The following is a 22,428-nucleotide window of genomic DNA, read 5'->3' on the forward strand; positions in this document are numbered from 1 at the left end:
AACTTCCTGTCAAATATTATAATGGCTTTCTGTGTTTAATAATGAATCCCCATAAAAACGGTACACAACATTTGTAATGAAGAGGACATGGAAATCCAAGATATAAAACTAAAATTTGAGAAGGACTTCTCTAGAAAGCTGAGGAAAACAGGATATAAATTCCAGCCATTACAGAAATGTAGGCATGAAATTGCGATCTGGATCCCAGCCTGATTGCTCTCAAGTGATGCGATATTCAATACAAAGGAGCATCGGAAGGAAGTGACACAGCCTATGGTCACTGCAATCAGCTGCTTAGAAGGCTCTTCTAAACAGACCAGACTACGTGGGCTGTTAATTACGACTCAGGGAACACAGACCTGTGGATAATACTCAGTTTCTCAATGTTACTGGAAAGGCAGGGCACAGCTGACTATAGAAAACTCATCAACATATGAAATCTGCAGATGTTATCAATTTGGGAAGATTCACAAATAACGCACCATGGTTTAGTACTTTTTTAATCAAAGGATTGTGAACAAGATAGCATTCATAACTAAAGTGTTTCTACTTGTGCGAAGAAAGAGCCTCATGAAACAGGTCCCACTTCACTGTCTTCTAACCTAAATACAAAGGAGAGAAAAACTGGAAACTGTTTCTTAACTCTCCTGTTGTTAATACGTGATCTAGACAGATTCTCCTTGGAGACCTAGCTGGACTAATTTAAGGTTTTTAAAATCTCTTTTACTTAGCCCTGGAGGGGGTTAAAAGTGTTCACACAACTAGCTACAATGTCTTGGCTGCAGAACTGGTAGTTTCTTAAACTGCTTCAGCTAGACAGGCAAAAGTAGATTTGTCTATAACCGGAGGTCAAAAAAATATCAGTGAAGACAGAATAAGTCGTCTGAGTAGCTCAGGTTAAACTTCTGAAACCCCTATAGACTGACTTGAGCTTTTAAACTGACTTCAACCTACCTTGTCTTCACTGCTATTAACCTGACACAGGTAACACGCTCTCTGCCCTGTGCTTTCTCTGCCCTGTGCTTTTTCCACCCTTCTGACTGGTCACTAACACAAAAACCAGCTGGCCCTGGCTTCTCTGAGACCACTAACGAGTATCCAAAGATTCCAAGACTTCATGGGGAATCATATTGCATTGTGCAACCACAAACCCTTGTTCTATGGCAGTGATTTTTTTTTAAACTTTGTTTTACTTGGAAAAATGGCAAGTTTGTTTCTCTTGGCTTAAAGCAGAATGTAAACTCCCTTTTGATGAGGCATCCATGCAAGTACCTGCAGATCTGGGGCTCTGATCAGTCTGTGGCATTACTCTAAATTTCTCCAATTCCACCTGTGACCAACACTAATTACTAGACCTTTTTAATTCCCCTCCACACCATCCTGGCACACAAGCGGTCCTGTTCCAAACCTGGTGTCATGCGTAATTTCCATACACAGGGCAGGCATCGCCTGTGGAATCCATAGATATTCTCAGCGCCTGGTAGCCTCAAGCAAAATTCCATGTTTGTCAGCCATACAGTAATGCAACAAGCTTAGGTAGGGAGAAATTAAAAAGAAAACACCCAAACCACCAAAAAAACCAAACACACACATCTTATGCCTCATACTGTTTGGAAAAAGAAACATCACATGCTATTTCTGCCTCTTGATCTTTTCCCCCACTTCCATTCTCGATTAAAAGGAACGGCTAGAAATAACTGTGCAAAACAAGAGTTTCCCTGGAAAAAGCAAGCTCATCACTGAGATTTATAAAATGACCCATAAAAAAAATGAAAGGGCATGACTTTCAATGATGACATCTGACCAGCATCTTGGAAACATCTCCTTTGCGGCATCTGCCAAAGCTAAACTGTGGGCTATTATGTCAGGCTCCAGCAGTTGTGAATTACTTGCAAGCTTTAGAGAAACACCTTGTAACTGCCAGAAATCATACTGCAGTCTTAAGAAAACTATTCCCAGAAATCATGATTGCAAAGAAGCAGGGGAAAATTATCAAATTTAACAAACAGCAAATTGGACTTATCTGTGGGAAAGCTGAATCCCTTTCACATTACCTTGCTTACCTTTAAAAGTTCTCAAAAGCAGAGAGGCTAGCAGCTAAATTACCTAATTCACGTTTATAATAAATACATTCTGAAAAAGTTTTAGTCTTCCCAATGTTACAATCCCAAATGAATCCCACTTGCCCGACATCACTGTTCTATTCCACGCCACTGTCTGAACATGCTGAACGTCTGTCACAAATACACATGAAGTTCTTATATCCTTCTAAAACAAAAATAAATCAGTTAGCATTTCTCAGATCCTGACTGATTTTTTTTCTTTAGACAGTGACAACAGGGCAGAACATTCCTATGTATTCTACATTTCCCATCCTACATTAAGAGGCTTAAAACTCCCAAGTTCAATCATTCATCTAAATTTTGGAAGACAGGATTAGCAACTGAATGGTAAATTAGCAGCTGTAAAATTGAGCATATCTGCACATTACTTAAAAATCACAAGTTATCCATTCAAGCAGTTTGTCTGCTTTGTTACATTTGTACCTTGGATTTCACTATGAGTGAGCAACAAGGACAAAGAAACGATCACACCAGAATCAGATCAATGATGAGTTTTGTCAAGAGTGTCATTCTGGCAGCAATCCTAGAAAAGGATGATTTGCAATAATCTAGAACGATTTACATAACCTCAGCACAAAAAAGTTCATTTAAGTACTGCTAGATCAGGAATACGTCTGTAGATTTTCCACAGAAAAGTGCAGAAACACCACTGGGTAAATGATTAATGGAATAACATCAGAATGGAAGAAAAGCTGTAAAGGCAGGAATAGAGCCAAAAGGCACAAAGAAACCAAATTAAAGAAGTTTAGAGCAAAACAATTCCCCAAAACATGGCAAGTCTTCCAGTAATTATATTTTGAGCTATTTAAAACCTTTTTTTTATTTTTTTTTTGTTTTGTGTCATGGGGTTTTTTTTGTTTTGTTTTTGGTTGGGTTTTGTGTTTTAAGCACATGAAGCACACCGTCTTTACTACGGAATTCCTGCAAAAATGAAACCAGAGAACTAAACATCATGGAGATACAAACATAGCTTTGTGCCCCCCAGTCCTTTTAAATGTTAGGCTACTAGAAAAGTGGCGGCTGGGGGAACGAGGTGGTGGACAGAATGTGCCTATTCTCCAACTGCCTCCACCCCCCCCCTCAAATACTGCATGTTCAGAAACATAAAAGGAGGAATCCTGAAGGCTGATTTTATTCTCTTTGGAGCTCCCTGACATCACTGTTTTTAACATTCGGTTTCCATAAATCCAAAAGTGTCATAGAAGATGTATGGTTCAACTCTGCGAGGAATGTGCCATCCTTTTTGAAGTTCTGCTTCCAACTTTGTTTACTACTGAACCATTGAAATATTATGAAGCGTTAACTGGCCTATTATCAGAGCGTGTCTGTTCCCTATCAGGGGTCCCCTTTGTCACTGGCTTCCGTCACACCTTGTATCTGATTAACACACTATAGGATAACATAGAGCTACACAGATCTGCTTTGTGTTCTCTCACAGCTGATGAAAAACAGATTTTCCTTTTCACTTTAATGTGGTTGCCCTTTAATTGGGTCTGTAATAGGGTTCATTTGATGCGATTCCTCATACTAAACTAAAACTGCTATACAGTAAGTAGAATGCTCATTGTGTTCAAGGCTGTACTTGGTGATATGTTACATTCTTCATTATTTAACCATCCCTAAAACGCACAGTTTACATGAAAGGTTAAATTAACCATTTATTAAGAAAGAAAAGATTTATCTTGTCCAGCTATCTAAGAGTTAAGTATGTCATTTGAACTGTGTGCCTCTATAAACCAAGGAGAGAAACAGATGTTATGGATCACCTTCTGCAGGTGTCTACGACACCTACCTGTAGGGTTAGTACCACTGGAGGGCAATTCATTCACAGGCCCAAAAAAAAAAGTCATTCTAGCACTTATACCTGTGCAACCCAGAGTCGCTTCTTTGCTATCAGGTTCATCACTAAATGTATTCCGATGGGAAGCTAATAGAAACCTGTGGATATGAAACTAATGGCAAGGCAGAGATAAGAGCAAACATTCGTGCCCCCTAAAGTTAGGTGTCTACCTAAAATGCAGACTGTCCACAGGGTTCCTATATTGTCTATAGCTGAAGAGAGAAATTTTTTTTTTTCCATTTTATCTCATTGTCAAGCTGTTATAAAAGTAAGAGATCAGTGGTTTGGCTCACCTTCCTAGTCTTACAACTCCAAAGAGCAAGCACCAATGCAAGAAGGAAATCTGCCCAAGATTAAGTTTATGCAAAGACAAAACCAAATAAGGACACACCTGCTCCATCTAATGCTGTCTGCAGCGTGGTTATTCTTCTAGTCCAGGTAGAGCCTTTGCTGCTGAGTGCATGCTCTTTGCCACAAAAAAGCTACCAGCACCAAAGCAGACCGATTGCAAATTTAATAATGCAGAAGTTGATCGGTGAAAACATATGTCAACAGTTCAGCCTGCAGCCCCACACCCTCGCTGCTCTTCTGCCCACTTCATTGTATTCATGATTGTTAGAGGATAACAGAGGAACAAGAGACACCACAGAAAGGGGGAGTCTTGATAAGTGAAGGGAGAACCTTTTTTCCTGGAGTGACTACAGCACTCTTCATGGAAAGAGGACACCAAGCTGGAGTCAAAGGTTATCTATTTTCAGAGTACGCTGGCTATTCAAATAAAGCCCACACCAAATCCCTGTGGCCTGCTCTTCCTTGATTCTAAGAGTACTGGCCAACATCTTGCACAGCTGGCCCCAAATCCCAGAGCACTGAGGGTTCACAGCACATTCCTGCTGCTTATGTGAAATTCCAGCATTCCCAACCTGGAAGATTTGTGTCAGGGCACTTAGCTAACATGGAAAGATGCAAACCGTTCATTAACACAGCTTTCCACATGAGGCAAATGCTATTGGCATTTGTTACAAATACTTGAGGCAAAGAATGAGAGCTGGAAAAACACCTTAGGCATGAGGCCCTTCCTAAATCACACGGACAATGCAATGCTGTAGCTATCTAGAAGATGTTTTGCTTCTGCAGGAAGCGTAATGATCCACTCTTGATCATAAGAGAAACAAGATGGTAAAGCAGGCATGGATTCAAAGCTGTAAAAACACCAAATAGGGAAATGGGGGAGGGGGAAGGCTCGGACTACACAGCCCACGGATCTGGTTATGGTTAATTAGATATCCCTTGAATAAATAAGGAAAATCAGTTAACTACATTAGGCTGAGCTAGGAGCAGAAAAAGAATGAGAAACCTGAGAGATTAATAACCCCCTCAGCTCTTGATAATATTGTTCAAGGTGAACAGAGTAAAACCATCTCGAGTAAGCTGCCATTTCTTTCCACAAGCTTTGAGTTGCAGGTGTCCAGGCTTCTGAGGCAGAGGAAAAGGGAACTTCAATTGCTGAAGACTCCTACACCAGCTGTTGATTCCAGGCTTTCAGCTGAGCCATGAGTCCTGTCCCGCTTCAGGTGTTCAAGTACACTGAACTAGCTGCTTGTTGTCAAGACTCAGCACATGACACAAGACTGAGGCATTCCTAAATCATCAACGCAGACTTTCTTTTTGACAAAAGGGATATCTTGCATCTACTAGTGCAAAGCTGAGATTCCCCAGCACATACTATGCTAAAGCAGCACATCTGTTTCAGTTCATCAATGGCAGAGTCCAGCCAAGCTATATTAAACAAGTCATCACTAGTGTAACATTTCCATAATTTCTGTGACAATTACTTTACTACAGAAAGCATATCTCCCCTAAGGCTTATAAGGCATCTGATTTTCTTCAGTGTTATTTCAATCACACTATATAGAGCTTATTGATGAGTGAAAGAAGCATTTGTCTCCCCGAGAAGAAAATTACTTTCAAATCGCTATTCTCCAACATTTAGTTTCTGATTTTCATCATCAGAGGAACTAATCCTGTCAGCATGTATGGAACAAGACAACTGAAAACTTAAGTTTTTCTTGTTGGGGATTTAGCACAGATAAGGAGTCTCAACAATCTTAGAGACTATGTCCATTCAGACACCTCAGAAGGCACCGCTTGTGTAAAATTGCCGCGCAACCAAACACCTCAGTGTTTACAGGCTGCTTTACATATCCTCTGAGCTGAATGGCAAAACACCTATAAAGATCTGAGGATCTGACAACTTACTGTTTTGTATTTTCTCCCATAGCTATTCAGAATACGTTGCCTTTTTCGCCTATGATTTTTGGTACTGGGAGACAAAGTACAACCAGCTTACAACAGTGTCAAGAAAGCAATCAATTAGTGGTTCTCTCGGTCTTCCAGAAAAGAGGGCATATTGTCCTTCCTCTTCCCCACAGGGGTATGGTGTTAGTTATGGTTTATGCAACTTATAATCCAACAGCTAAATAATAAAGCTAAAAAGATCTTCTCAAACGGAACTCTCCTAACTTCCCAGTGAACATCACGCTAAGTGTGGCACTGCTCCACAACCGAAGAAAAAAAAAATAATTTACCACCACGCAAACTACTCTCAGTATGTGCTTGATAACTTCTCCCTTACCCGCCAATAACAGCAGTAACATGCAATTTCCTCCCTTTATTCTTTTTCAAGGCCCTAGAATTCCTGTCCAGCACTTCTTGCAAGTTGAGAAGCCTTCCCCATCTATTATCATAGCACTCCTCATTTCCTCATGGCTAGCATAAAGATTACCTCTTCTTAGGACGGAAAAAAAACCACCCACCTACATTTTACTTAGATGTTAATAATAAATATGAAGCTATCTCTTAAGGTATTTATTCTTCTAGATTCTATAAATGTTGCTTAATAATACTACTAACATAATTTTTCAGTAACTGGATACCACTACGTACCATGTTGTAAAGCTCCCCCATATGAACAAATCAACACCTAAGACATTCAGAAATGGCACTGGCCCACAGGTAAAACAACCATTGGAAGCAATCAAGATTGTCTGGCCTCACCCAGAAGATAAAAATCTTTCTACTGTTTCCACTAGAGATGTCCCTGGAAATAACTAATCTTGGTAAGCTGAACATAATGCCCATCATAAATAAGTACTAAGTGCAAATTCATCTTGGTTGAATCTTGCCCTTAATCTTGCCTTCCACTAACTAGTAGAGCATGATTTTCATTCTATACCTCCATGAAGCAAAACCAGAGCCAGACAGAAGAATTCCAACAAAGAAAATATTATGTCTTTTTACTACTTTTTTTAGATTAATATTAAACTAGAAGGCATTACTAATGAGTATAACAGAAAAAGACAGAATAGACTATAGTACTGTGCAGTGTAAGTTACATCTTACACTGTATTAAACCTTTCAGAGAAGAAGTTGCAATATGCACAATTCAACTGAAAAAGAAACTAAGTAGATGACAGGAAAAACATTTAGTCAAAGACACGACTCAACTCTCAGTTAAGTTCTCTTTGGCTATAAGATTTAATTTCATAATTGCTACTCTACATCCAAGAGGATGTACAGTCTGTACAATCCTAAAACACTACAAAACACTGACATTTCTTTTTGTCAATAGAAGTCAATTCAATAAACAGACCAGGAAGACTCTTAACAATGAAATGCAACTTTCAAGTGGAATCAGTTTCACAGTGTCTTTACTTCAATGAAGAACATCCTAGAAAATATTAATGCTTCTAGAGTCAAGGATCCCCACATGTAAGGATTATACATGCTATAAGAGCCGATAAAGCAATAGCACTTCATAATTTAGTATTCTTTCTTTTTTCCAAGTTAGCAGTTTAATACAAAACAACTGTCCCAAAAGTTTATTATGATCAATGGATAGTTGGACAAACTAAGTCATACAGCTAAAGGAAATTTATCCAAGAGTTGAAGACAATATTTAAAAGTTCAATATTCTACTGATTGTTCCCCAAGCAGAAAAGAACCAGCTCCAGAACTGCTGCCCACATTTTCATTTTGAAACAAATATTGGCATCAGGCGATGCAGAAAAGCTGAATAAAAGCTGCTGGGTAACGAGAGCCATTTGTTTGGAGAACTAGGCATAATGAAAGCTTGACATACTTACGTAAAGTGATTAATTTATTTAAGTATAAAAGCACTCTTTAAAAGTGTCTGTAGTGTAAAGCTAACTGGTCTGAATTTTCAAAGTATATGTGCCCTTTTTGGAAGCTTGGTACACAGCCTAGATTAACAATTGTCATCGTCCCATAAAAACTGATCTTTCACCTACATGATTAGAAAGTTACACATGAAAAACATTCTCAATTTCCAAGTTACTGCTACTTAGTTATTTTAGAATTATCTCGTGTAAAGAGGTTCTCGAAGGACAGATGATAAAAAAAATTCAGACATACCGCTATAATATCCAGTGTGTTGTCACAAACTTTGCGAATCTCAGCATTTTTATCATGCATCAGGTCTATAAGATATGCTGGAGCCTCTGGAAAGAAAGCGTTAAGGATAAAAGCTGCTTTGCTGCTTTAGCCCTGGGTTCTTCCAACTGCAAATTTCATTAAGAACTGTACTCACAAGTTTTCCATCACATGTGAAGTTCAGCAGCCTCCCCACAATCACTTTTTAAAAAAAAAAAAACAAAAAAACCAACAAAAAATACCCCCACACATTTAAAGATACCCAAATATTCTTCAAAATTGTTGAAGTTGCATGTCCCTTACAAAGAAAATACATTCTGATCTGTTACAGGAAATCCATGCACCTAATTTGTGTCCTGGTTTGGGTTAGTCCAAAAGGCATAAATTCTATGGAATCTATGGTTTAATCTTTTAAGACTGTTATTTTTGTAATCTTTAGGGAGTTTTCTTGTTTTAAAAACAGGTTTCCAATGCATTTTTCCTCAAAAATACTGAAGATAATCTGTGACGCAAATGATAGCATTAATACCAGTCTTTCTCAATTTGAGTGAGAAAAGCATTGTTCAAACATTGGTGCTTTATCATTACAGATATAAAAAGGGATACCATTATTATTATTATTACTTTTTAACACTAGCCACGTAGGAGTCCAAACAGGAGACAAAGAACAACATCCCAAATGGCTTCTCAGATATTCCACAGCGCTTAAAGGAAAAAGGACATTAAGAAGCAGTCCTTGGACTGTTATCAAAGTAATCACTAAGCTGCTATCCCTACAAGGGCTTGATTCAACCTGTTCTTTATGTTTCAATAAGATTTAACATTCAGTTAAGGTCCACAAAGACAGCTAGTGCCTCTTTCCACAGTTTTCAGATCATCTGAATGAGCTCAACCATCAGCAGTGACTGAAAGAATAAGTAGTAAAGAATGAATAAGAGTTATAAGTACCATACAAAAAAAAATTTATCAGATCCACGACACGAGGAAACTGAAGAACAGATTCAGTCATCAACAGACAGGCAAAAAAAGGAGAAAGAGGAAAGCCAGGAACAGAAATCAAAGTCTCCACAGTGAGAAGAAGATGGCAGACTTATGCCAAACATAAAATTCAAACAACACTTAGGTGGAAGAAAAATACAGAGCAGGCACGGTTTATGTTGTCTATAAGAAAGAATGCTATTAAAGTATTTTAATGCGTCTAACTTCAGACTACACAACATATAGGTATAATGGTGCAGTGCAAGAAGTTTGTCTATGCTCTATGTAAGTTTTTCTATGGACTATGATTTTAACGATGATTTGCAAAACAAATTCATACTGTAATTCAGATTAGACAGGAACTAACGGGTAATTTGGTCCAGTGATCCCCCCTTCCTATCCCCCTGCCCTGTTTCAACACAAACTAACTTAATTTTTACTATTAATCTTGCAGTCCCTCTACATGCCTAGGCTGCTTGGATTTTTTCTTCAGCTGAAATAAACCATTTACAAAGAAACCTCCAAGATCAGGAGGTTTATGCAGGAGAAATATAGGCCAAACATCAGTGATGGCAAATAAAGTTACTGTAATTCTAGATGTTTAATATTTAAAAAGATACGCGTTTCCTTGATAATGACATCTCTGGTGGCTTGGTGGAAGACCATCTGATAAAATACATAAATGATCTGGCAGACAAATTCATCATCTTCCTGTTGAGCTGCAAGGAAAAAAAAAAAACACCAAACCACAAGTTCAGATCTCACACTAGAAGCTCTTGATGCTTAAAGAAAGCCCAGCTCTTTCATGTCAGCTAAACAGTTCATTGGCATATGTGAGATTTCAGCTCCTGACAACACAAAAATGAGTGTTTTCTTCCCTGCTCCAGTCAAGTAGAAAGACAACAGACTGCAGCAAGAGTTGTGGAGGTGTGGGAAAAATCAAATCTATTAGACCACTAGTCAGTATCTCTCTATCAACAATGGAGTAATTGTTCCTCCTTTTGTACACAAAACACCTACCCCTGCCTTGCACGAGAAAATGAACGGTGCATTCAGTTACAGTACAGTTATGTCAAACTTCTCTGAAAAACAAGACCTAAAGTCAAATATGGCAATATACCGTTTAGAAGCTCAATGAGAGCAGGGATGATTCCAGATTTAGCCAGCAGAGCAGCACAAGAGTCATCCATAGAAACTGTTCCAATCATTATCACCACTTCCAAGACGAGGTCATCTTCTGCAGAACCTAGTAATTCAGAAGGCAGAAAGTATTACCTTTTAGAAATTCATAATCTTGTGGCAGTTGTATATTTATCTGTAGATATGATTCTGTTCTTCAGTGCTACGTTTCCCCAAACAGTCACAAATTATAAAGATAAAGAGACTCTGAAAGAGCACACTAATTATTTTTTGAGAGAGACTACTTTGAAAGACTAACCAAACTTTGTACAGACCTGGTTTTAGTTTATCCTTGAGGTACGGAACCAGTTTGTACTCTTTCAGCACAAGTTCCCAGTCCAGATCTGGTAATGTCAGATTTGCAAGTGTTCCCAGGCATTCAATCACAAATTCCTCTTCTTCATCATTTGATATTTGAGCTGCTAAATCACCAACATAATCCTAAAGCAAATACAGCAACAAACATTACTGGTGAATAATGTGGGGTTCTGAAGAACTCACAACTTGGTCAAATCAAAACTAGTTCTCAGAAGAACACTGAGGAGACTTTTCTCCTGAAATGAGGAGCTAATAAGGCAGTTTCAGTTGAAGAATAATCCAAGAAAATATTTCAACGTTCTTCCTCTCCATCCTTTCACTTTCAAGAGCTGCAGATCATTTGGTTCAGATGTTCCAAAAATAGCTACTACACGCAGTTTGAGAAAGCTTTAAGAAAACTAGGGAAATGATAGCAAACGCCACAATGCATTAGTGACAGTAATGAAGTCTTCTTCCCAAAGATTTTAAGAAATAACTACAAGATTTTCTGGGGATATGACCAGGGGAATCATGGATTGTACTTACTAATTTCATACTGCTTTAAGACAATTTGACAGTTAATCCTCATTTTAACAGTACATTTAGAATTTCCACAAATAGGGTGTTGTGTTTTCCCCCATTCTTTTGAAAGGTCAGCTTTACATGGTTAAGTGAATATTAAGTATTTGAAATTTTAAAATATCCATTTATACAAAACACTTGGCACAGTGAAAAAAAACAACAAAACACAAACCCACTTTTTTTGCCCTCTAGCTCTAAAAGCAGAGATTTACGATAACTGTTAATTGTTATGATGTGCATCCCAGCAATTGGGGTATTTTTTTTGTTTGCTTGTTTTAGCATGTTTGTTTTGGAACAGGGACTTATTGGACACAGCTTAAGATCTGTTTTCCGTGTAGTAAGGGATCCAAACCCTGATCTACCAACTGAGATAGCCTTATAAGACAAAACATAAATCAACCCATGACAGCCAAGAAAATTTAAACTGGACACCCTGTAAAGACAAAACACAGCAGCTCTCCAAAGCCAGTCTTTTCCAGTAGGAAGAATCAGAGATTGCATTAGTACTTACAATAAACAGGCTTTTAGTTGGCCCATCATGTTGTGAAATATTCCTGATCATCTTCATTAACAATGGGTCCTTAAATTTCAAAGCCCGCTTCATTAGCATTTTCAAACCATTTCCTGAAAGGAAACAAACAAATTAAAAAAGAGTAAAGTAATGGCCCATCAAAAGACAACAAACACAAAAAAACCCCAGCTTTAAGTTTTCACAGTTTAAAAGGAAAAAGTGAGGAATCTGGACAGGAACTATTTTGTCTTCCAAGTTTCAAGTTGAAAAGACTTGCTCTGTATAAACTCTATAGCTTCTCAAAAACAACTACTATGACCATATGTACTGGTGGGACACTTAAAAACTTAGATAAATAACTAAATGCTTCAGGTGCGTTTAGTCATTTATTCAGACCAAGAAAGGTTTAGACCCAAATCAATATGCTATCATCAAGTGCAGTTAGTGGAGATGCAGCACAGCTGTTGGTTCACACTCAGAGACTTCTCTCCCCACTCCATGGAATAAATACATTGTTTTAAAAGATTATTTACCAGTCATGGAGATGATTAGGTAGGAATACACATACCAGATGTACACAGATCTGAAGTACTTGATCACACAGGACAAGTCCCCCTATCATCATTAGGTTTCCAAAATATCACCTTGCCTATCTAATATGTGCTACTAGCTTGAATTTCATTTGTACCTTTAATATAAAATTGGATCTCCCTGTTTCCCCTTCTACAGAGCTGTGCACAGAATTTTAAAGTGGAATTGCTGGCCATAGAATCCACTGATTTCAGTTGTCCCTTTTAAAGTCCAGTAATTTATTGCAGCAGTTCATAGCGAAAATTTTGAGCACAAATAAAAATTAGAGCTAGTGAATAATAATGTTCCACTTAAAACTGCCAGCACGGAAAAAAATGAAGCTTTAAAAGCAATCTAGGGAGCTACTGAATGAAATGCAGAACCCATCTATACCACATAACAGAATAGTGGAACCCAAAAGATGCTAAATTAAAAAAAAAAAGTAAAGATGCAACTAAACATCACTGTGCTATTAATTTGGTACTGGCAGGTGAAACATTGATTAGCTGAAAATGGATTTTAGGCATCAGGTAGAACAAAATCTTTCTCTCTCCATAGAGCCACATAGTTTCGTGATGATAACATCGTCAGTGTGTTTTACAGAACTATATGCACATGAAAGGTGTGGGCATGTGTGGCTACTCAGTGTCACTCCTGCCACCAAGACCAATTCTGGGGAGGATATGGCCATTTGCTTGCAACCATCACCCAAACAGGTGCATTTTACTTTTTAAAAATACATATACATAGATATATTTATAAATAACTCAAATATACACAGTTTATATATGTAAGAAAAAAACCCTATATATATATATATATCTCTATATATCTATCTAATGTGTTGTCATCTCCAAGAAAACAGTGAAATCTCAGTACGCTTACCTTCACAGATAAGTTGTACATTTCTTTTGTTAGCAGCAAGGTTAATACAGAAAGAAATGAGTTCCAGGTCAACTCGCTCATCAGGACATTCAAAAAGCATCTTCATTAACTGCCAAGAAACACAAGCATGCTTAAGTCATTAATCCTTTTTCTTTATATTAATATTCAGCATTTCTACAAGAACAGTAAAGTCATAAAAGTCGAGGGTACAAGATGTACGGTTCCATTATTTGAGGATAACAATGCTTATAAAGTGTCAAAAATGGCAGTCACTCATCACCTTAAATTAACTCGGGTTAGTTACATTTTATTGCTACGACTGAAATTTTTACTATTTTTTTTTTTAAAGTTTGAATAGATAAATTTGGTTTGCAAGTTTAGGTAGACTTAACATAGGATAAAAACCCCCACCACTTAGTTCCACAGAAAGTCAGATTAATACCTGGTTGTTTAATGAAATTATGACTCTAAAGAGATATTTAATTGCAGATTAATTCTAGTACTATTTTGCTTTGAGATTACTCCTCAACATGTAAATTAGCTGTATCTGCAGCAATGTGCTTTATCTTTGCAGCTTCCATTGCTAGAGCTGAACAATGCCATATACCAAAGACTTTTCAGTAGTAGTCCTAATTCTTTTGGTAATGGGACAGAACAACCTGAGTTAATGTAAGTAGACAATTGCCTATAATCCTGTTCCAACTGTTTAGTAAGCGTCAGTGAATTCACGGATGATTCCTTAGGCAAAGAATGTATAGATTGCCATCATTTTATACACTTGTCCATATATTGTCCATTACATCACAGGCTATCTATCTAGCCTCATTTTGTTCAATATGAACATTTTTTGAAGTGGCATATTGAATAATCAGACATGACTCAAATACATCCTTTTTTTTTTTTTCCTCCATTTCCAACCACAGCAGACAAGTCACATGGCTTCCTCATTGAGGGGCTGCAGGACATCACCATATTTGCTCCTAAAATCTACTCAGTTCATAAGACACATCAAGATTCTAATGCAAAGCAGCATGATGACAAGACTGAGATTACTGGAAGCAGAAACAACTGAACCTAGAGACAAGCAGGACATAAGGTACAAAAAACATAGCTCAGTTTGTGTCAAAAGAGGGTGGGGGGAGAAGAAAGCAACAATTAATTGTTAAGTATTTGCGTGCTTGCCCCCTGGTGGAAAGACAGTTTGTAATGCATTAAAAACTAGAGAAAGCGGGTGAACACCCCACTTACAGGGGAAAAAAAGAAACAGTAGGATTGCAGGAATTTCACTCCAAAGTATTTTACTACAGCAATTCTGTATATTTATCTATTATCAGATAGCAGGCTGTCATTCTAAATGGACCCAAGTAAAATAAATTAGAATAAACTACGTTACAGCTTAAGTTATTAATCTTTTTGTCTAGGACTTTCATGTTCTGATTTAAAAGCTATCATTGATTTCTTCCTCCCTTTCTTAAAAAGGCAGAATCAGATTTCCCTCGGTTGTTTTAAGGACTTATAAAATCCCTAGTTTATTAAATCCGTAGTCCTGACAGTCACATAAGAGTGAATTAACCAGAGAAGAAAGTTGCCACTTAACAAGTGGAACATGAGCATTCAAAAATCACCCCCTGCGATTCTTCTGTTACAAAACCTTTAAAAACAGATTTTTAAAACCCTTCAAATAATTTGAAGGGAAACGTTCTCATTACTTACACAATACAAAATCTGTGGAAATTAGATGTTTAACAAGATGGGATTACACTGTTAATTACTGAACTACTTCTCTATAAAAAGAAAAAATATATCCAGTTTCAATTAAAGCCGTTCAAATTTTAAAATAATAGTTTCGTACGAGCTCCATGTTTCCCATTATGTCTTCATTTAATTTGATTGCTTCTTGTGCCACTTCAAAAGGAAGAGTAATTGCTGCCAAATAGGAAATATTAAAATTAAATTTGTTCTGCTTTTACTATGTCCATTGTCATCTTTTACTGATTTAACAGGAAGGCAGTAAAAAGACTGCAGCATGTGCAATGAAGAGGCAGTAGTGTTCAATCAGACAAGTCCCATATTGAGTATCAGATACCACAGACCAGGACTGAAATCACTGTGTCTAGACTCTCTGGCACCTGCCTTCACTTATTTACCAGTGACCAGAGGCCAACCCCCACAGCTCTCTGTTCACATACACCTCTGTCCAACCCCCTCCCCAAGCCCAGCTCAAACATCTTTGAATGATTATGCCAGAACTGCATGCCTCAGGAATCTCTCCTGACCGGCTACTCCCTAACTCTGCTGTTTGAAGTGATGCTCTGGTTTCTGAACTTCAGCAGATAATGGCGGACAGGAGCAAAGGGTGCTGTCAAGAGAGGACGTTTACCAGCATTAAGCTGAAAAGAAGCTTATAGATCAAAGAGGGGCCAAACAGGACAACCGTGGTGGAAAACATGTGGGTAGCTGCGGAGAACCTTGCACACTGCTCTGCGGTAAAATATTAAATATCACCATGACATCACTGCCTAACCATGCCCTTTGATTGGCCAGGTTATTACCAATAAAGGCTTTTATAAGCATCTGGATGGCATTTGCACCTATTTAAACAAAACACGCATTGCTGAGGTCTAAACAAGAATGAACTGTTAATACTCACTTTTAACTGTTACTAGAATAGCACCCACTAACTCCTGCAATCCACAAGGATGTTTACCTGGGACAGCACGCGCAAGCCCTTGTCAAGTACTTCGCCTGTTCAAAAGGACAACGGGGGACAGATTTTCCAATCACTTTCTACAACAGCTAAACATTCATTATTGAGTATTTGCCAGTTTACACATACACCTCTCCTCAAAAGGAGACAAACCCACTATTGAAAAGAGAATTTGGGTTTCCAGGGTAGAATCAGATGGCAGGGAGTCCTTTTGAAAAAGGTTGTTTTCTTCTCCTGATGTCTTGTCCACTTCCCCATGTTTTCTGCTATTTGTCTTCCTTAATAACTGCCCTAATTTTGAGTATTCGTTAATAAAATTTAATCGCTGGTTGTCCAGATTGTCCTTTTTGAACAGTCAGCAGATGTGATCTGTAACGTTGACCACTGAAGCATCAATAACCACAGGTATCCTTCGAATTTTGTAGTTTTAGCCAAAGTCCAATGAAGGCAGCGGACTTGTTTCCTGCTCCATTAGCCTTTGGTTACAGCTCTGTAAGCACTAGTTTCAGCAGTCACTGCCTGTCAGACCAATGAAGCTCAAAGTATCATATCACTGAAGTTTCCAACAGCTCCTTACATTTGGCACTGGGGGTCTAAGAGCCATGCCAAGATTCCCTGAAAGCACGTCATAAGCGAGCCCCGAAACACAGTGCATGAATTCTGGTTTGGCCGGTAACTGCTCAGAACAAAGCAGGTCCCTTGTATCATGCAAATGCCTTAACATATAGTTGCGGTCAGCAGGATGTTTACAAGACCATCTTGTAACATATACTAGTTATTCCCATGAGTTCTATTCTCCAAAATCTTCCTGTATTTGGGAAAACATCACCATTTTCTGTCATGAGATAATGACCAGAAACATTTTGAAAACTTTCCATGGCAACTTCCCATTCTGCATGTATTTTATGTTAAAAACATGTTTGGCAGGAAAGAAGATATCGTGGTGCAATTCTGAAAGAGCTACCAGAGAGCTTTTACACTTATGCAACGCAGGCTTTCTCAACTCCAGCCTCATTGGGACTGAGAAAAAAGATCAATAAAAGAGGATTTGGTACTGTTAAAAGAAAAACAAAAACAACAAAACACACAGAAAACATACACACAAAACCCCAGACCCCATGACATTGTGTCTGTGCTTGGATCGAAGACTATGAGTGGAGACAAAAAGTTATGCAACAAACTGTAGCCTGAAAGATCAGTTAAGAGCCTTCCATAGTCTTCAAGTCTCCCCTGTTGTACACGCCCGCAGTTGGAAAAGGAGTTGTCATGTAGCAACATAACACTGCTTGGCTAGTTTCCAGTTCATATCCTGTAATACTGGAGACGTTGAAATTTTGATACCCAATGGGATCAGAAAAGAATGCCTTCTAAAACTGTAAAGGAAATACTTTCCACAAGGTTCCCTAAGGACCTGCTGTGCACAAGCTTTAATCTCTTTCAAGCATTCCCCATCTTCTGCAGAAATTCATCAGGTCATCTGTATTTTTACCAATTCATCGATGCGGCTCAAGCGTTAGCAGCACTGACAGAGAATATGTCGCCTCTCCTTTTTCTGGGCACCGTTAAAGGACAGCAAGAACCGTCAGACTGCCGGATGAGCAAGTGGTTCACTACTCCGCAGCATGGTGGTTGTTCCCACTTTCACCTGTGGGTGTCAGTGCGAGCTCTGCTATGACTGAGGAAAAGCTGAGCAGAAGGGACAGAAGCACATACCTGTGGAATGCAGTCTGTGTACGCAAACATTGACTTAAAGCGATCATCCATGCTTATGTGATACAGAATACACATTGCAACTTGTTTGTAGTTTTCATTTGCTAGAAGGAGAAAAAAAATCCGTATCAATAGAAGCCCAGTATTTTAGGTACTGTAAACACTTAAAAGGCTAAAACGAAAAGCACTAAAATCCTAGCTAACAGATGAAAAATTTAAATCAGAAATGTAACATTAATCGAAGTGTCTTGCCTGGCCTATCCAAATGAACCACATATTTGTGCAAAGAGGATACAAAGGCAATGCTAACTACTTCCCCTCTCCCCAGCACCTCAAAATGCTTCCTTAACTCCACTTTGCAAGGAATATATTTTGTGAAAGGAACACTTAATAATGACAGGCCATCGAGAGAAAGCCTTCATCAGTTTCCAGCTAGGAAATTAAATATCAAATGTAATGCCGATTTAGCTGTGGATATTCCTGTTGAAACAACAAGCTTGTCTCAAAGTGAAACAATAAACAACGTACCCATGCCAGAGACAGAAATAAGAACTACCGCTAAAGTGTTGTAGAAGGAATCCAGTGCCTTTCAAGTAAGTCACATACTGATTGTTTTATTATTCTTTTGAGTTTCATACATCTCAAAACCAACATTAGTATATTTTCACATTAATACTTCCTGAAAAGAAAAAGATTCTCAAGAAAAAAATGGGGCAATTAATGTGAGTAGGCTGTGAAGTATTTAACTGAAAGGTTCTATAAAACCAACTTAGACAAATATACAAATATTTAAGAACAACACAGATGAATTTGATTCTGACTCACTGCTGAAATCTGGAGTAAGCATTCTCTTGAGGTTTCCTCTAGTCCTGCACTAGCAGGATACTGGCTATATATGGCATAAAATAGTCATCTGAACATGTGTGTTAGTTAGACCAGGATGCAATAAGGTCACCAACTCAGAATTTATTCACAGTTCTTACAGAACTGATCAGAAATATCCTACCTCCCACTTCTATTTAAACTAAGTTAGAACATATCTGTTTAACACTTTGGCAAAGCATCAAGACTTCAAACAGCAACGGAGTTACATTTTTCTTCTGCATACATCACTGGGAGCTGGAATTTCCTTTAAGCAGCAAGGATATGATGCCTTTATCCTGAGAATGCACATTCGTGCCTTTTTTCAAAATTGAATTAACAAAAAAGACCCATGAAACCCTTCTGGCAGTTGCCATACAACAGTGAAATATTCTTTCCCATGCCAAACCTATAAACATAGCTGACCTTTCAGATCCTTCTGGATTTTTACCTGTTTGAAAAAACATCACAACCTTCTGCACCCTTAGCAGTCGGAGAAAGGATAATGCCCAAATTTGAAAGCTACCCTGGCTATTATTAAAATAAAAGCATAGACAGTACTATAGTTGCTAAAGCATATACACTCTGTTTTAATCAAGATGAAGCATTTATCATCTTTGGGCTTCTCCTGTGACTAGTTATCTTACCTGCCTATTCACTCGTAGTAACATTGTAAATCCAACAATTACATGAAAAAAGTTTCCCATACATACTGCTAAAGGCTTCTCCTAAGCAAATATAAAATTTTAAGAAGTAAATTATGCCTTCAAATTTCATGGGTCTAGGACAAAAGAGCTGTTTACACTGCTCTTAACACTTCTTTCCATGCCTCTATTTAAGACTCAAACATCAAGACTCAAATTTAAGAATCAAATTTCAGTTACACTTTGCTGGATAATGCAGGAAACACTATGTGAAGTAAAAGGTAAGCTGGTATAAAAGGGAGGAAAAGTCGGCTCCCCAGAACAGCAACAGGAAAAACCAACTAGACTGAAGTCAGACCAGACCTTCAGCAGGTATGAACTGGTAGGCAGTCAACAAGAATGATGCTACTTTATAGCCGTTTAACCTGGTTTTTTCCTCATTATTTTTGGAAGCTTCACTTGTGCTAAGATAAAGCATCAGCTAAGATACAGTCTTACATTTGGTAGCAAAAGCAGTTTCCTGGTATTTGGCAATACTGGTAGCTTATTTTCAAATAAAATAGTTTACTACAGTAGCAAAGGCCTTCTGTATTTTGAGAAGAAACTCTTTGCATAATTTTCTCTCCCCTTTTTAGAAAGGTCCAGCCTGTCACAATAACCTTTCTGAAGCCTGAACACCACTCTGGGTATCACTGCTGAATGACAGCACTGCCTTGGTTTCTATACCACCAAAAAAATCAAAAAGACCTAGATACTACCCAAAGTGTGAGGAGTATCTAGAATTCAAATCAATTTATTTTATCTGGATGGACTCTTAAAGAGCTGGCTTTTAATGACTGGCACTTAAATCATTCTCTTGAAGTATAAGAGTATCTTCCATAAGGCAGATTTCATGACACAAAAATGGCAAAGACAGACAGCTACAGTTTCAAAAAGAAGAGTTGAATTTAAATTCCTTCTTGCTGCTCAGTTACGTGACCCTTTTTCCCTGAATTCCCCTGTCCTACTGTCAACACAGGGAACAGAGAAGAGTTTAGAGCATTTAAGTCATAGGCACTTATTGCAAAGGCTCAGCAAGCAAGTATTTTTCAATTGTGAGTAAAAAAAAAAAGCCCACCCTGAATTCTGCTAACTTGAAGATGAAAATAAACTACAGAACTAGAGCTAAAAGAAAACAGTGTGCAACTAAACTAGCTTTCAAGTATTTAATGATGTATGCACTTTTAAGTTTAATTTCATTTTAATTTCCCAGAAAGAGATGAATTTCGGGCTGATGTCTGGAAGTTTCACTCTCCCATTTTCCCTGTAGAAGCACTTTGGTGGAGAAAAAAGCAGAACCTCCTGACTTTTTTCAGTTCTCATGCAAAACAGTGGCAACCATGATCCAAAGAATCAAACGTTTTAGGAAAAATCAAGAGGAGGTGGTTGTTTCTAAGCACAGCCAGCATGATTTAATGCAATTGTTAATCTCGTGCTCAATTAGGAAGCATACAGCCTATTGAAAGCTGACTGGAAACTGTGCATAACTAGTTTGTTGAAGATCAGGAAGAGAACAGATTCAACAACTACAGCATTTTAAACACTAAGCATCATCTTGCAGGCTGAAGGTGGTACAAAAGGGTAAGAAGCGACAGACCGTTCGAAAACTCCACCAAGTCAACTGCCATCCTCTTGCATAGGGACTTCACTCCCAAAAATATAAACTGGCAGCTATTGACTATTACTTGAATATCAGTAGCAAGCTTACTTTTTTTTTTAATTATTATTTTATACTTATCTGAATGATAATGAATAAAGCCCTAATTCGATCATTGTTTAGAGACCTGGATGTAAAAATTTCAAACCCTGCCCAGTACCTGGCTGGAGAATAACTTTCAAAAGCATGGAAGTGATACCTTTTTTTGCTATTTTTGACCACTACTGAAGGCCACACATGAAAAAGTAGACACTGCAAGAAAGACTTCCTTATGACTTGGTACAGTAGGCATCAATTATTCCCCTAACTAGAAAAAGCAAGAGAAAGAAAAGAAAAAAACCCCACCAGATCTCTGCCAAACGTGTTCATAAAAATCACCAAAGTTTTGGTGGGGTGCCAGAAAGTTGTGGCCTACAAATGCTGGTAGTTCTGAGCATCAAGCTTTTTATGACTGAAGGTGGAACAGCCAAATAGCCTAAAGCAGTAAGGGCAGCCCTGGAAAATAATGGCCTAGTCATTATGATTCTTCTGGTATTTATGGCAATAAAACATGAATCATAATGAACTCATTGGATATTAAATGTGGGGGTCATGAGTACTTTGATAGGATTTCCACAAGAATTTGCCATTAATTAACCAAATAATTATTTGAAAGTGTTACTGAATTATCCTTAGTTCTTATACAGCCATTCCAGAGAAATTGGTCATTCCCAGCTGAGTGCAGTTAATGCTTTAACAAACCGGTCATTAACTGCAGTTACTGATTTTGTGGGAATTATTGTGTTATAAAATACACTCAACAGTTTATAGAAACAATACTTAGATTTTTTTTGCAGCTGTAGTTCAGCTGGAGCAGCTGGGATGGAAAAATATCAGGTCCCTCGGGCTGTTTTCACAACTAGTTTTCTGCAAATTAGAGAGGGAAATAAATACATGATGGGTTCTGAGTTCAAAATGGCTTCAGATTTTTAGCCTTTGAACATTAATAAAAAGCCATGTGCCAGTTCTGTGGACCAACGCCTGAATTCCGTGTCTTGTTCTTACTAAGGTTAAAGATCTAAATGGTACAAGTAGCAGAAGCTAAAGAAAAACAATACGATTTCTTGATCACAAGATCAGGTCCTACATTTTGGTTGAGTTTATGAGCTTACAATGAAAAAATCCTTCATTAGCTCCATGATAACAAAAGAGAAACCCTAAAGCTGTAAAACTGAAATGCCAATATGAGTTGCAGCAGCAGCATTCAGCTTTCAAATGCTAAAGTAAAAAGGAGAATAAAAATTATGGACTAAATTATTCAAATGTAACACGATCAGGAATTCAAGTAGCCATCATTTCTAATGGAATTATCAATGTCTCCACATTAGATATGAAGTATACCCTATCCAACTCA

General features: G+C 37.9%; 1 protein-coding gene across 3 annotated transcripts in view; it reads right to left on the minus strand.

The window, feature by feature from the left end:
• The window catches only part of KIFAP3 (kinesin associated protein 3), a 72,122-nt gene that overhangs the window by 25,260 nt on the left and 24,434 nt on the right, over window positions 1-22,428 (minus strand). For all 3 annotated transcript variants that reach the window (XM_054212984.1, XM_054212983.1, XM_054212982.1), the window contains exons 11-17: window positions 17,838-17,938; window positions 13,418-13,526; window positions 11,963-12,075; window positions 10,848-11,013; window positions 10,514-10,639; window positions 10,014-10,112; window positions 8,398-8,483 (exon numbers count right to left, since the gene is read on the minus strand). In XM_054212984.1, coding sequence (XP_054068959.1) covers window positions 8,398-8,483; window positions 10,014-10,112; window positions 10,514-10,639; window positions 10,848-11,013; window positions 11,963-12,075; window positions 13,418-13,526; window positions 17,838-17,938 — 800 coding nt within the window. The remainder of the gene's footprint in view (window positions 1-8,397; window positions 8,484-10,013; window positions 10,113-10,513; window positions 10,640-10,847; window positions 11,014-11,962; window positions 12,076-13,417; window positions 13,527-17,837; window positions 17,939-22,428) is intronic.

The sequence above is a fragment of the Rissa tridactyla genome, chromosome 8 (assembly GCF_028500815.1).
Source record: "Rissa tridactyla isolate bRisTri1 chromosome 8, bRisTri1.patW.cur.20221130, whole genome shotgun sequence".
Lineage (NCBI taxonomy): Eukaryota > Metazoa > Chordata > Aves > Charadriiformes > Laridae > Rissa > Rissa tridactyla.